Source organism: Ctenocephalides felis, unplaced genomic scaffold, assembly GCF_003426905.1.
Source record: "Ctenocephalides felis isolate EL2017-DRISC unplaced genomic scaffold, ASM342690v1 CF-g0.4_SCAFFOLD_03570, whole genome shotgun sequence".
NCBI classification, from domain to species: domain Eukaryota; kingdom Metazoa; phylum Arthropoda; class Insecta; order Siphonaptera; family Pulicidae; genus Ctenocephalides; species Ctenocephalides felis.
In genome coordinates, this window is record NW_020539724.1 from 16,225,374 (window position 1) to 16,240,272 (window position 14,899).

General features: G+C 30.3%; 3 protein-coding genes across 4 annotated transcripts; 2 read left to right on the forward strand and 1 right to left on the reverse strand.

The window, feature by feature from the left end:
* Positions 1-3,109, forward strand: LOC113383288 (endoplasmic reticulum mannosyl-oligosaccharide 1,2-alpha-mannosidase). 2 transcript variants are annotated; one of them, XM_026621550.1, is made up of 11 exons: positions 1-202; positions 278-427; positions 499-691; positions 913-1,098; positions 1,170-1,322; positions 1,387-1,466; positions 1,534-1,638; positions 1,696-1,883; positions 2,060-2,351; positions 2,426-2,566; positions 2,644-3,109. In XM_026621550.1, exons 1-11 carry the CDS (start codon positions 125-127, stop codon positions 2,857-2,859), a joined length of 1,782 nt encoding a protein of 593 aa, XP_026477335.1. In that variant the 5' UTR covers positions 1-124; the 3' UTR covers positions 2,860-3,109. The 2 variants fall into 2 exon arrangements, with proteins under 2 accessions (XP_026477335.1, XP_026477334.1); XM_026621549.1 differs by having other exon boundaries at positions 1,170-1,318; positions 1,383-1,466; positions 2,644-3,108.
* A 1,335-nt stretch (positions 3,110-4,444) lies between these two features.
* Positions 4,445-6,439, forward strand: LOC113383242 (nucleoside diphosphate kinase 7-like). Its single transcript, XM_026621490.1, has 8 exons — positions 4,445-4,501; positions 4,568-4,678; positions 4,778-4,944; positions 5,074-5,235; positions 5,374-5,581; positions 5,646-5,885; positions 6,012-6,125; positions 6,203-6,439. The coding sequence occupies exons 1-8, from the start codon at positions 4,496-4,498 to the stop codon at positions 6,341-6,343; spliced, it is 1,149 nt and encodes a 382-aa protein (XP_026477275.1). The 5' UTR covers positions 4,445-4,495; the 3' UTR covers positions 6,344-6,439.
* A 528-nt stretch (positions 6,440-6,967) lies between these two features.
* Positions 6,968-14,087, reverse strand: LOC113382724 (tubulin beta chain). Its single transcript, XM_026620954.1, has 9 exons — positions 14,024-14,087; positions 13,441-13,614; positions 11,974-12,145; positions 11,386-11,518; positions 11,169-11,248; positions 9,821-10,050; positions 9,389-9,562; positions 7,459-7,608; positions 6,968-7,371 (listed from the first exon to the last, which is right to left on the reverse strand). Exons 2-9 carry the CDS (start codon positions 13,575-13,577, stop codon positions 7,113-7,115), a joined length of 1,335 nt encoding a protein of 444 aa, XP_026476739.1. The 5' UTR covers positions 13,578-13,614; positions 14,024-14,087; the 3' UTR covers positions 6,968-7,112.
* Positions 14,088-14,899: the final 812 nt, after the last annotated feature.

Consider the following 14,899-nt stretch of genomic DNA (forward strand, 5'->3'; position numbering starts at 1 on the left):
CGAATGCACCCGAAAATGATAGATGAATTTTGACATTTCTCCGAACTGCTGTTGGCTGTCAAAAAATAATTGATAATATATAGTCACAATGTGATATTTATTTTTATATTTTAAAATAAGGAACATGCTGGAGCAAGAACATGTATCATTAAATTTACCCGATATTAAGGAGTCCGTTACTCATAGAAAAAGCATATGGCGTGTAAGCAAAAAATTTACTTACTTATGCAAAATTTGCTGATTCGCTTTGATAATGAATTTAATGTTATTATTTTAGTGGTGGAATCAACTGTCCAGATTTCAACGAAGTCTATTTTATATGATAGTATTAGTTCTATTTTTTACACTCTTATATTTATTACCAAGTCAACATAATGGAGATGGAAAAACTATAGAGCATATACAAATAACACCAATTGAAGCAAATGTTAGTTTTCCCAACATGGCTATTATATATCTACTATATTTTCTAATTCTTATAAATACGTTTGTTTATAGAACTTACCATTTTTACAAAATGATCAAGTGGTATCACCTATTAATTTAAATCAAAATTCAGAAACTAATGGCTTAGATTTAGAAAAATCAATTAAAGAAGTGAGGAAAAATGTGATTGATGAACCAAAACACCACACTGAGGCAATCTATTTAAAAAGTAGTCTTGGGACTAGTCATGGCAAAGTTTTTGATGGTAAAATTGATTATTGATATGTGACTTGTTATCTTTCGACCATTAGCATTCATGACTCACACTAAAATTGGAAATATGTTTTTATTTCAATACTTCATACAGTTTCATGTATATTATTAAATATTCTTCTTAACTATACACCAAGGAATGCAACTGATGTATACATTAGCTTTATGTGAAACCATGAATATGGCTTGATTCTTTAAAATAATTATTTATAGGCCCAAAAACAGAAAGACAGAAAGCAGTTGTTGAAGCCTTCAAGCATGCTTGGAAGGGCTATAAAACATTTGCTTGGGGACACGACCATTTAAAACCAATATCTGAAACTTATCATGACTGGTTCGGATTGGGCCTAACTATAGTGGACTCTCTTGATACTATGTACATAATGAATTTAAAAAAAGGTACGTAGATGTGTTTCTTCAAATATATTTCCTTGAGCAATTATTGACAAAATTGCTATAATTTCATTCAGAGTTCTCTGAGGCAAGAGATTGGGTTGCAAATCAATTAACATTCGAGATTTCCAGAGATGTAAATTTGTTTGAAATTACAATAAGAGTTCTTGGAGGTTTACTAAGTGCTTACCACCTGACAAATGATGACTTGTTCTTGCAAAAAGCAGTGGGTATAAACTTAACATGTTGATGTTCTAACAGCTAAATTAATATTCACCATTTCTTATTAGTTAGATTTGGGTGAACGATTACTTCCATGCTTTGAAACAAATTCTGGAGTACCGTTTTCTGATGTAAACTTGGCAACTCGAAAGGTTTTTGTTAATGTTCATATCATTTATAAATATATCACCATGTAATTAATTTTAACTTTAAATTTAGGCACATTCCCCAAAATGGTCACCAGACAGTTCCACTTCTGAAGTGACAACATTACAACTAGAATTTAGAGACTTAAGCAGAAGCACTGGAGATGAACGATTTGAAGTATATAAATTATACTTAATTTATTGTAAATTGTGAAAACATAACATTTGTTTCTAGAATGCAGTTAACAAAGTATCATGGCACATTCACACATTACCCAAGACAGAAGGCCTGGTTCCTATATTTATCAATGCAAATACTGGCCAGTTTCGTAGCTATTCAACAATAACAGTTGGAGCACGTGGAGATAGTTACTATGAATATTTATTAAAGCAATGGCTCCAAACTGGAAAAACTATTCAATTGTACGTAAATAGTACACATTCTTTTAAAATAACCAGAATTATCAAATATTTACTGAGTAAAACTTTAATATTAAATTTTGATATTTAAATGTTCAAAACTTGAGATTATTTATTGTAACATTGTGATTTCAATGATTTTTTTCAAAGTTCTAATTGTATCTTTTCCATTATAATAGCTTAATTGACGATTACTTAGACGGCATAGCAGGAATTCAAAAGTTACTAGTTAGATACACTCCACAAAATAAGTACTTATACATTGGAGAGCTACTCTCTGGAGGAAAAGACTTTAAACCAAAAATGGATCACTTAACATGTTATTTACCTGGAACATTAGCGTTAGGTGTGAAAAATGGAATGCCATCAACTCATATGAAACTAGCAGAGCAATTATTAGAAACATGCTACCAAACTTATGCCCAACAGAAAACTTTTCTGGCTCCTGAAATTACATATTTTAATATTCAGGTATTAATAATCACATTGTGAGCTCTTATTTTAATGTTGTCACATATTTTAATTAAAAATTATTACATATAAAGGATGAAGGTACTGATGATATGTACGTAAAAACTAATGATGCCCATAATCTTTTGAGACCTGAATTTATAGAAAGCCTATGGTACTTTTACCAAATAACGGGTAACACAACATACCAAGATTGGGGTTGGCAAATATTCCAAGTAAGTTTGAAATAAATATTTATTAAATGTGCCCCGAGTTCTAACACCTTTCAAATTATAATTTTATATCTTTCTAGGCATTTGAGAAGCATACAAAAGTAACAAATGGTTACACATCTATAGGCAATGTGAAGCAGCCTCTTAACATACGTCCAAGCGATATGATGGAATCATTTTTTTTAAGTGAAACTCTAAAATATTTCTACTTGCTTTTCAGTGATAATCCAAAACTGTTGGACCTCGATAAATATGTCATTAATTCTGAGGCACATCCCTTACCTCTTGAGTATTAGCTAATACATTGAAAATAACCGAAAATTCTTAATTTTTATAAAAAATGGCAACCGTTATTACAAAATTAAGACTGATTTTAGTTTTGTTATAATAAGTATGTTATGGAATAGTAAAAATAGTAGAAGCAAAAAATCTCACGCTCACATCCTGATTTGTATGATTTAATTAGCACTTAAATTATATTGTTAATCCTTCATATCACATTCATTCTGTAATTCCTTAAATAAAAGTTGTTATGTGAAGATAAAAATATACAAGTATGTGGAAAGCTTTAGGACTTTATTTTCTGATGTATAAAAAGAAATTTCTATGAATCGGAGATAATCTTTAGAAAGGAATTTTAAAAATGTATCATATTGGGCTATATGTAAACTGAATAATGTATTTGTTAAACATCTAAAACAAATAATTCAAAGAAATAATAATATACTCACTCATGCAGAAATACAGACATTCTTATAGATTTTGACATTACATTTATTGAAGAAAATTTGCAATCATTGGATTAGATTTATATCGATTCATGTAGATTTGCATTTATTCACGTAAAAATACACTCATTGTAGTGAATTCACACTCATTTAAAAATTTACAATTAGTATATTCACACTTACACCGAATATAGTACTTCTAATCATTATAATACCTTCACGTAGATTTACACTTATTGGAGTAGATTAGATTGATACTCACTCCCATATTTGTACTAATTCTCATAGAATTACACTATGGGTAAGCGCCATACAAAAATTTGTTTAGGAGTCTCCTTGAGAAGAATAAGTTTAAAAACCACTGAGATGAGTAATACTCACTAAAAGCTTCTGATAGAGAATACTCTTTCGTCAACTAAATTGGAGTGTTGATATATAATTCATAAAACCATTAAAAAAACTGAAAAGTTAAAACTAACCTGAAAAATGTGTTCAGATCAAAAAATGACAAACTCTGACAGAAATTAAAACTGTTTACTTAAACACACCTATACACTTCTTAATGTTTAATAAAGATAGTTTTAAATCAAATTAAAACTAGTTGAACATTGAATAAAAAGTTTACAACAAATAGTTAATTCTAATTGTTGATATATCTTTGATATATGAGAGAAACACTACTGCACTTTTGATTCTCATTCTTACGTGTTCTACTTTAAACGAATTTCGATAGACTGATTTTATTTTTGAATAAAATTTCAAATAATGACAGCGGCGGCCATTTTTCTTTTACAAAATAATTTTGAAAATGCTAATATATTATATTTGTACCTTACATTATAAGAAAAGTGTTCACAACATTTTTCATCCACACTTTAGAAAAAATAATTTATTTTTCACTTACACATTTATTCACTTCGACTAAATTGTAATTCTTTAACGAAAGAAAATTGTTGAAGAAACTGTTGGCTAACTTAACGCCTATCAAAACTGACATTTGTTGTGTACAACGGTTTGACGTTTGACGGTTGCTATGCACGCAATTTTGAGGTTCGGACGTTTTAAATCATAAACAATATATAATTTTAAACGAATTTTAATGGATTAATATAAATAAATAATTGTTGTATGGATTTTTAAATATATATTTTTGAATACTATTTTATTTTTATATATAAATATATTAAATTCTGGTCATTGCAACATGCAGGTAAGATATTTTTTCTTATTATTGTGCAATAATTATAAACATTAAATTTTACTTTATTTTTTAAAGGAACCAGAGAAAGAACATTATTCCTTTAAAGTAGAATGGATTGATTCCGAAACGGGCTTTAAACGCCATTTTGTTCTTAATTTTTTCCCCGCTGATAACACTTTAGAATTGGTAAGAAATAACAAATATGATATACTGAATATTTTGTCTCTCAACAAATATCAGCATTAATATCATGCTGATAATGTTCAATGTAAAATTGTGTTTCAGTTTGATATAGATGTCAATAGAATCTTTTTGAAAAGAAGTCTTGTCAAAGATATAACAGCTTCCGACTTCTACTTAAACAATAAAATTACAGTTTTTGGAAGATTGATGGTGATTGTTGACTATGCTGATTTACATACAAAAAACAAATTATGCAAAAAATCTCAGAGGTATAATATATGAATATTCTATATATTGGTGAAACTGGTCTAAGTACATATCTGCAACTATTTGTGATTTAAATCCTGGTGAAATATATTTTATTTAATAATAACTTTGGGTTCTAATCTTTATTTTAGAACAATAGCAGTAATCAAACCTTTTGGAATGCAATATATTGGTGGCATCTTGAGACATTTGCATCAACGTGGATTTACAATATTGAAATGTAGAATGATAAAATTAAGAAAGGAGCAAGCAGAAGCTATTTATATTAAGGACCTCGAAGAATCACATTATCCGTAATAGTCTATTTGATATATGTAATTTGTATTTATTGAAACTTATATTATAAAATTCAGTTTCACACTACTATCTATCTATATAGTTTGGAAAAAAATTGAAGAAAAACTGGTACTTCAACTAGTTTCTATTTTCAGTTTGCTTATTGAGAATTTAATACTTGGACCAGCGTTAGCTATTTTACTAATGGCTGAAGATGCAATTTGTGCTTTGATGGAACTCATGGGACCCACAGACCCTAAAGAAGCTTGTAAAATTGCTCCCACAAGTCTCAGAGCTATTTATGGTGAAACCATTCTGAAAAATGCAATTCATGGAAGTTCTGATGAAGCTGAGTTGGAAATGGTAATACTTTAAATTTTGTCGCCAAAGCTTTAATCATTAATACTAACTAAGAAATTTATTGCAGAATATGAAAATGTTCTTTCCAGAAAAATATACCCCTGATTTGAAGTCATGTTTTCTATTGAAAAACTCAACGCTTTGTATAATTAAACCTCATGCCATAAAAGAAGGTTTACATGGTGACATTATACATGCTATTATGGAATGTAAATTTAATATAACGGGTATGGAAATGTTCAGTTTGGATTTAGCAAACGCTGCAGAGTTTTTGGAAGTATATAAAGGAGTGGTTCCAGATTTTTCAGTAAGCATTGAATAAAGATTTAATACAATAAATTTCATGAAATTACTATTTTCTAAGAAAAACTTATCAAATTAATGTTCATGTTTAATATTATTGATGTTTAAAAAAGTATTTTCGTTTTTATAGAAAATGGTCACACAATTATCATCTGGTCCTTGTATAGCAATGGAAATTACAACTTCGGACTTTAATGAAGAAACACCGCAACAATTTAGGACTTTTGTAGGTCCTGCAGATCCCGTAAGTACTTCATAATGGCAAATCAAATAAAATCTTATTAGCTTATTAAATCTTATTAATTTTTTATTTTTCTTTAGGATCTTGCTAGACAGCTTAGACCAAATACATTGCGTGCCAGATTTGGCAGAACAAAAGTGGAAAATGCAATTCATTGCACAGATCTTCCGGAAGATGGTCTTTTAGAAGTAGAGTACTTCTTCAAAATTTTACAATTTTGAGGAGTATGTAATAAATTAATCAATTATAAGCAATAGAATGTCAAAAATATTTTATAGTTAATGCATGTTAAGTTTTAAATTACATATACCGAATTATATAACAAGAATAAAGTGTTTTGCCATGTTTAAACACTATTACTAAATGTTATTTTTCAATGTGCTTAATAACACAATTAAAAATGTATCCGCATAAAGGTATTTCATAATGATATGATTTATATAAATTTTCTAAGTGGGGTAAATAAAGAATAGGAGTAACAAAAATCTAATCAGTCAATAATGCAGTAAAAAAGAGAAAAGTGATTTCTCCTGAATAAAATGGAAAATTGGTCGTTCCATAATTTTTTCTTAAATAGTTCTTATGATTTTTTAAATTCAATTCTGGAACTTAAGCAATTAATTTTATAAGTTCATATACTATTTGATATGTTGCATTATGTAAAGAAAAAAATATTTACAAAAATATGCAACCAATATTTAATATAAAAAATTAGTTACATTGTATAAAAATATTTATAAAAAAATGATAAAACGCTATTGAAAGTGAAACATTTTCACAGTTAATATAAAAGTCTTGTTAAAATAAACATGATCAGAGGAAATAATCCGGGAAATTAACGGCGATGACTTGGCGACGAATGCAGCAAACGTGTGAGGGACAATCAAAATTGCAGTACTAACAATAAATACAGTATCTGTTTTGACAATTGTTTTACATACTGAGGTCTTTCTCGATGACAAAAGACTTGAAATGTTGGTGACATCTCCTCTAATCACCACCATCTTCTTCATCTTCGAATTCAGCCTCTTCCTCAGCAGTAGCTTCTTGGTATTGTTGATATTCTGATACCAAATCATTCATGTTACTTTCTGCTTCAGTAAACTCCATTTCATCCATTCCTTCACCAGTGTACCAGTGCAAGAAAGCTTTTCGTCTAAACATAGCAGTAAACTGTTCTGAAACACGTTTGAACAACTCCTGGATGGCAGTTGAATTTCCAATAAATGTCGCTGACATCTTCAGACCCCTGGGATAATAAAAATTTTAAGAAACCATTACAAGGTTGCTATAAAAATTATCAGGGGCAAAATTAAATTCACTTAATATATAATACCTAGGTGGAATATCGCAAACAGCGGTTTTCACGTTGTTCGGTATCCACTCAACGAAATAACTCGAATTTTTATTCTGGATATTAAGCATTTGTTCATCTACTTCTTTCATTGACATGCGACCACGAAATACTGCAGCCACAGTAAGGTATCTGTAGATTGTAATTGATTAAAATCATTACTCAACTCATAAAGCAAATTTATCTTTGTATGAATTGAAGATGTTTATATAAAAATACTGAACTGATTTTAAGTACAACTAATGGGGTGGGTGGCATCGTGCCTTAGGGCAAATTGCTGGAACTTCCCGTACCGTAACGAAATGTTCGAGGATTACTGAATGTTTTCAAATAGATTATTATAAATATTGTAACATTGTCTAATATTTATAAATATTATATAAACTAAATTGCAGAGTTGAAATTATTTGTAAAGTATATTAGAACTATAGTCAGAATTAAAAATAAATATTTTCGATATTCCAAAAACTAAAAAAAAAAAAAAAATGGGACAATTTTTTTTTCCAAAATCGATTATTTTGTTAAGACAAGCAGAAAGTTCTTTGAATCATTTAAATCGGACGCTTAGTTCTCTCAAAAACTGCCATTTTTTACATATTTAGCTCCGTATCTTCAAAATGGCTGGGCCTGCCTTTGCCAAAAACTAATAAACACTTCTCCCAATCATTACTAATTGAATGTTTTTTAGATCATTCAAATCGGATACTCCGTTCTCTCAAAAATACGATTTCTATTTTCTGCACTCTTTGCTCCGTATCTCCAAAACGGCTGGACCTGCCTTTGCCAAAAACTAATCAGCTCTTTTCCCTATCAATAGGAATCGGATGTTTTTTGAACCATTCAAATCGGCTGATCCGTGCGCCCTAAAACGTGACTGGAAATTTGTATCCACACATACATGCACACACACACACACACACACACACATCCATTTTTTCTGAGGTATGCCAAAACGTTCAGAAACCTTCAAAACGTCGAGAAATGTAAAAATTTTCAATTCCGATTTTCGGCCCATTACAATAACTTACCCTACGGGAAGTTAAAAACTATTCAAAAGATATTAGTTGGAAAATATGCCGATTAGTTTTTGATGAAGGTAGTCTGTTTCATCGCAATTGTTCAGTTTTTTTAAAACAATTAATGATTTTTTTCATTTAATGATATTGAAAAGATAATGATCTTAAACAACAAAGTAAAATACTATAGTCCAACGACATGTCGGGTAATTTTAGAAAATAATCAATGTTTTAAAAAAAGAGAAGCGTTTGTGATGTGAAATGTTGGCGTTTCCTTAGAAACAATTTAAAGTCATTCGATTAAAATAGTATTCGCATTGGTCAGTTTTGACTGACCATCTGAACAGATTTTAGAAATTCAAAATGAGTTAGAAAGATCATTTGAAAATCGTGCTGTTTAGTTTTTGGCAAAGATCGATTGGACCGCTTTTTTGTAATGAAGATTAATTTCTTTTTACATTTCCAACGGAACTTTGGCGATAAAGTTCAGGAACTGAACTCCATGTACGTCCTAATACGCGGCTCATTATTCCAAAATTTCATGAACTTTAGAACTAGGAGCTTAAATTAGGTAAGAATCTCGGAATTCGAGATACCCAGCTGTAAATCTATAAATGCTTGTATTTTGCACCCTAAAAGTTGTCTCAAAACCTACATATGGTAAGGTGGACGCAACATATGTAAGTTTTCAGACAAACTTTTAGAGTACAAAATACAAGTATTTATAGACTTGGGTATCTCGAATTCCGAGATGAACTTACGATAATGACTATCCTAAAATATTATAGACATACGAAAATGGTAGTACTTTTAAATTTTAGGATGCCACTTGCATCTAGTTAATGTTTAAAGTAAAACAAAAGTACAAATGATATAACTATCGACTTCACTCTCACCTTCCGTGTCGTGGATCACAAGCTGCCATCATATTCTTGGCATCGAACATCTGCTGTGTTAATTCTGGTACAGTGAGAGCTCTGTACTGTTGGGATCCACGAGAGGTTAAAGGAGCGAATCCAGGCATGAAGAAATGGAGGCGCGGAAAAGGTACCATATTTACCGCCAATTTTCTGTAAAATAAATAATATAGTAATATAATAAGTATAATAATAGTAGTTCAGGTATAAACTTAGGTTCCTGGTCAGAGAGAAAGTGTCAGCATCATACATTTTCCATCAAAAATTGTCAAGAAGCAATATTTTATCATCATAATTTTAAAGATATACTAAATCAAAATTCTGATTGTTAAAACCGATTATTTACACACGTCGGAAAAATCATGCAACTTACTTTAAGGTACCAGTTATACCTAGTTTTTATTATTTTACCTTAAATCAGCATTCAGTTGACCCGGAAATCTTAGACAAGTCGTAACTCCGCTCATTGTGGCGGACACCAAATGATTCAAATCTCCGTAGGTGGGAGTCGTCAGCTTCAAAGTTCTAAAGCAAATATCATATAGGGCTTCATTATCAATGCAATATGTTTCATCTGTATTCTCAACGAGCTGGTGAACTGATAGAGTGGCATTGTAAGGCTCCACCACGGTATCTGAAACCTACAATAAAAAACAAACAAACATGTAAATATATATTAATAATATTAGTACTGTGTCAAGCATTGTAAGAGATAGTTGGTGATTTTTGTTTCTCAAAAATTAAATGGGATTTAAATAAAATATTAAATAATGTTTTGAAAATACACTGAATATTAGGCATACCATGGTCTCGAAACGTCTGGTCTGAGTGTTATATTGTTCATATTTAACATTTAATATTCGTTTCACTTAAATTCTATTTATATATTTATATATACATATATATATATATATATATACATATACTAGCAAACCCGACGAACTCCGTTTCGCCACCAGATGGTTTCGTGAGAAAGATGAAGAAATTTTTTGTTTGTTTTATATTTGTAAAGGAAAAATTTGATTTTATCACACAACAGCAATGAATTTATTTCGATTACAAAAATGAAGTGTTTGTTAGTTGAACTTCTCTAAGTAAATGAAAGTGAATCAGCAAATTATTCGTTTCATTGAAGTGCTCTTTGGTAAACCACATTTTTGTTTTGTGGTCTGACGTTAACATAAACAAAGCGGATGGATTCGCAACTCGTGAACAGGCAACGTATAATTGCCCATGTGAAAAATAATGATTTTCAGAATAATCTATTTGAAATTTATCCCGCAAACACTATGCGATTGGCCTTGCGGCTTGTTAATTGTTATTGCGAACGCAAGGCAAACTGGAAATTGCAATCGTTTAAAGTCAAACGGAAGACCAGTCGGAATCATTGGTATGTCACCAAATTACCAGCAATTTTTGATTGAATGGTGAAATTCAGTGCGCGTACATCATTATTGTTTGCTGCAAGAATTGCTCGTTGACGTAACCAAGCATAATTCTGATAATTCTCACTAATATCATTACTCGAATTTTTAATTACGGTGCGTGAAGTTCCAGCAATTTGCATTAAGGCACGATGCCATGCACCACTAATTTTCTTAACTATAAACCTTGCGGGGCCCGAGACCTTTCCAGCGAATGCAAAATTGACGAACTCGGTTCGTGCCTTTTGGAGTTATATCGTCAGGAAGGAAAACCCGACTTATTTTTATATATATGTAGATTTAAAAACTAAAAAAATATATATTATGAATTTTACCTTTGGACTGGGCACAACACTAAAGGTATTCATGATTCTATCAGGATATTCCTCACGAATTTTTGAAATTAATAAAGTTCCTGAAATATTTAAACTTGTATTATAAGTTATTATATAATTAAATAATTATATCGACATTTCAAGAAAATAATATGGTTTAAAATTTGATTTAATATTTTAGTTTTAATTGAAAATTCGAATTTTTAAGAGAACTCACCCAGTCCCGAACCAGTTCCTCCGCCAAGGGAGTGGGTGAGTTGGAACCCTTGTAGACAGTCACAGCCTTCTGCCTCTTTTCGAACCACATCTAACACAGAGTCAACCAGCTCCGCACCTTCGGTGTAATGGCCCTGTGGACAAAAATATTTTTTATAAAGGATTTTTTATTAGAAATGTACTATTTTAATTAAGAACGTTGGCAGAATTCACTATGTTATGATGTTTTTTTTTAAAAATAAATAGTAAGTTTCTTATTGATCGGACCCGTTCTGCACGACGTATTCAGATGTAAAACAGAAAAACTGAAAGGAATCGGAAGAAGAAGAATGCAAATGATTGACGACCAGAAAAGAGAAAATACAGGGAACTGAAAGTCAAAGCGCAGGATCAAGAAGAACAGAAGCAAAAATTCGGAAAGGAATACATATGAAAAAAAAAGGTAAAAAATGGGGGGGAGGGGAAATAGTGGTAATTAGAATGATAGCCAACAAGGGTAAGGGAATCATTTATTTGTGGTGGCTCTCGCACCATGTACCTGCCTTCGGGCAGACTACGATTTATTATTAATATTATGTTTCTTACTAACCTTTGCCCAATTATTACCAGCTCCTGATTGACCAAATACGAAATTGTCGGGACGAAAAATCTGGCCAAATGGCCCAGAACGAACGGAATCCATGGTACCAGGTTCCAGATCCACCAACACAGCCCTAGGCACGTACTTTCCTCCAGTGGCTTCGTTATAGTAAACATTTATCCTAAAATAATAATAAAAAACTAGTTAAATTAAGTTTTATCAATAGAAAAGATGTTAAATCAATTACATTCACCGCTAATAAAAATTTATATTTATTTTAAGTTATATTTAATTAAACCATTACATATATCATTAGTATGTTTGAAAAATATCAATTGAAAATCTCATTGATTATGTTTTAGTAAAAGCAAAATCTTTGATTTTGAAATAACAGTAATTTTTTGAAGTAAAACTTCTTTAGGCACGACTAGGGTATAAATCCGTACAAATGCAACGGAACAGCCGAACTGTACGTCATTCGCTCTCGATGAAATCATTTCAATACAGGTCGATTGTGATTAGTCGTCGTGTTTGTGAATAGAGATCTGTCGTTGTATGCGTACCAGCATCAACGTTGTATGCTTACCGATATCAACAAGGAAATCGGCATAGATAAATAAATATTTTAAAGTTACATCGTAGTACAAATGCCTGAATCAGAAGAATCTTTTACCCTGTACCTTGAAAATAATAAAACAAATTACACATTTATGCCTTGTACTAAATGTGATTTTATTGATTAGAATATTATTTCTATATAATTCGTAGTTTCTATAAATCTTTGAAGTTATTAAATGGAGAATATTTTTTAGGCAGGAAAGATATTACAACTGTTTAAAGAATGAGATTACATAGCCAGCGAAAAAGTGAAAAAAATACAAGCAGTCAATAAATCTATGTTAATTTTAATTACATATTAAGTTCTTCAAGCACAATTATTACATGATGGGTGAAGTGGCGAAAACAATATTTGTTTAGGCGTTGTTTAACATAATCCACTGTGTGAACGAATATTATAGAATTTATTAATCAGCAATTACTTCATTTCTCTAATGAAGGTTTATTTCTAAATGCTAATTACAATGACAAACCGATCATGTCATATTTGAAGTATGACTTTAATTACATCATTGTTTTTAAATATTATACATATTTTTAATGCTATTAAAAATATATAATTTATAATTTATCATCATATGAATGTGTATAGTGGTTGCAACTAATAAATGTGTACATCACGAGTGTTACCATATTACTAATAAACATTATTCAAAATTGTTGTATGATGTATTTATTTTTACTTAAATGCCATCTTGTACAGCAGCAAAGTTTTACTTCAATCGCGTGTGAACCTTACGTGCACACTTTTTTATCTAAATAGCTAAATCTCAATTCTTATTAATTTTGTCGATTACTTACACCTAATAACTAATTATTTCACTGTAAATTTTAAAATATTTAGATGAAAATACTTGCCGCTCTAACTGCAAGTCGCTATCGCCGTGGTAAGCTCCAGTGGGGTCAATTCCATGTTCATCACTGATGACTTCCCAAAATTTAGCCCCAATTTGATTGCCGCATTGGCCTGCTTGAATATGTACGATTTCACGCATGTTGTAAAAGTTATATCAAAAATAGACTTGAAAATAACTGAAAATATTAAATCATAATATTATTGTATATAATATACATTATATTTAATTTTAACCCTTTCCACTCTGCTGTCCACCTGAAGGGACAACATAATTATTTCACTCGACACTGGAATCAACGCACCATGACTTTTGAAAAATGCTTTAAACTTTAACATGCTGCAGAAAATAAATTTAAATATTATTGTGAATGTATGCTTATCAAATAAAACAAATTGCATAACATACATAATAATATCAAGTTTACAGCAGATACGTTTTCGTCAGAATGTGGCGCCGAGTTGCTGATAGACAACGAACGGATAGGTAACGAGCGCAAAGGGTTATATATAAGTTTATTATACGCTTTATTTCAAATTTTTTCACAAATGTAAATATAATGCACTTAGATTGTATTATTTACTTACTCTGTTAATGTCCAAAGAATTATCCTTGATTCCCTCTCCTAGTTTACCAAAAAGTGTAAAAATACTAAAAAAATATGTATTATGAATTTTAATTTATGTATTGAAACGCAAAACACATCCCCACCCAATTTAGTCGATTTTATATTTGAAATTTTGCTTTCATTTCTAATTTTAAAAATAAAATTCGTATTTTACGTTCCAAACATTTAAAATTTTGATAACCCGTTTTATTTAATTTTGTTTCATAATATAAAAAATTTCAACGCCGACTCATCTCGCAAATTTTACGCAATTTTGTTTCGATTTTTCGAGTTGTCAAGGCTTCCTATCACTAAGGAAGATTTTAGTAAGAGAATTCATAATTTAGTCAAATCTTTGAGAACATTTTAATAAATTTAAATGGCAAAAACAGCTCAAATAAATTGCATTAATGTGAAAAAATCTTAATTTTGAAGCATATTGAGTGAAACGTAACATATAAATTTTCAAAAACCGAAATAAAATTAAAATTCAATAAAAACTAAAAATTATATAGCTCCATCTTTGTTAAATAAACCATTATAATGACTGGCTCTCAATTAAAATTTAACCAATAAAGCCTGAATTAGCTTTCAAGAAATATCAAGGATTATTGAAATCAATAGAGAAATCACAGATATCTTTTAGGAAATGCCCAACAGTATGGTGAGAAATGCGACAAGAAAGTTAAAAACTACTGTTTTCGATCAAACTTGTTCACTGGAAGGGCCACCATAAAACACAGGTGATCTCATCGTATTATTGAACTGATTCCAAAATGCTAAACATGCTGTATTATCAGAGTAAATACATCATTGTCAAAGAAATCAACATTTTCATTTAGTATAATTTCCAATC

Excerpts from the sequence above, each read along its gene's own strand:
- LOC113383288 (XM_026621550.1), top strand. The coding sequence starts at position 125 with ATGCTGGAGCAAGAACATGTATCATTAAATTTACCCGATATTAAGGAG. Across the intron at positions 1,639-1,695 it reads CTGGAGATGAACGATTTGAA|AATGCAGTTAACAAAGTATC; the intron begins GTATATAAATTA and ends ATTTGTTTCTAG. Across the intron at positions 2,567-2,643 it reads GGGGTTGGCAAATATTCCAA|GCATTTGAGAAGCATACAAA; the intron begins GTAAGTTTGAAA and ends ATATCTTTCTAG.
- LOC113383242 (XM_026621490.1), top strand. Across the intron at positions 5,236-5,373 it reads CTCGAAGAATCACATTATCC|TTTGCTTATTGAGAATTTAA; the intron begins GTAATAGTCTAT and ends TTCTATTTTCAG. Across the intron at positions 5,886-6,011 it reads GAGTGGTTCCAGATTTTTCA|AAAATGGTCACACAATTATC; the intron begins GTAAGCATTGAA and ends TCGTTTTTATAG.
- LOC113382724 (XM_026620954.1), bottom strand. The coding sequence starts at position 13,577 with ATGCGTGAAATCGTACATATTCAAGCAGGCCAATGCGGCAATCAAATT. Across the intron at positions 7,609-9,388 it reads TGTGATCCACGACACGGAAG|ATACCTTACTGTGGCTGCAG; the intron begins GTGAGAGTGAAG and ends TACAATCTACAG. Across the intron at positions 7,372-7,458 it reads GTTTGCGATATTCCACCTAG|GGGTCTGAAGATGTCAGCGA; the intron begins GTATTATATATT and ends TTATTATCCCAG.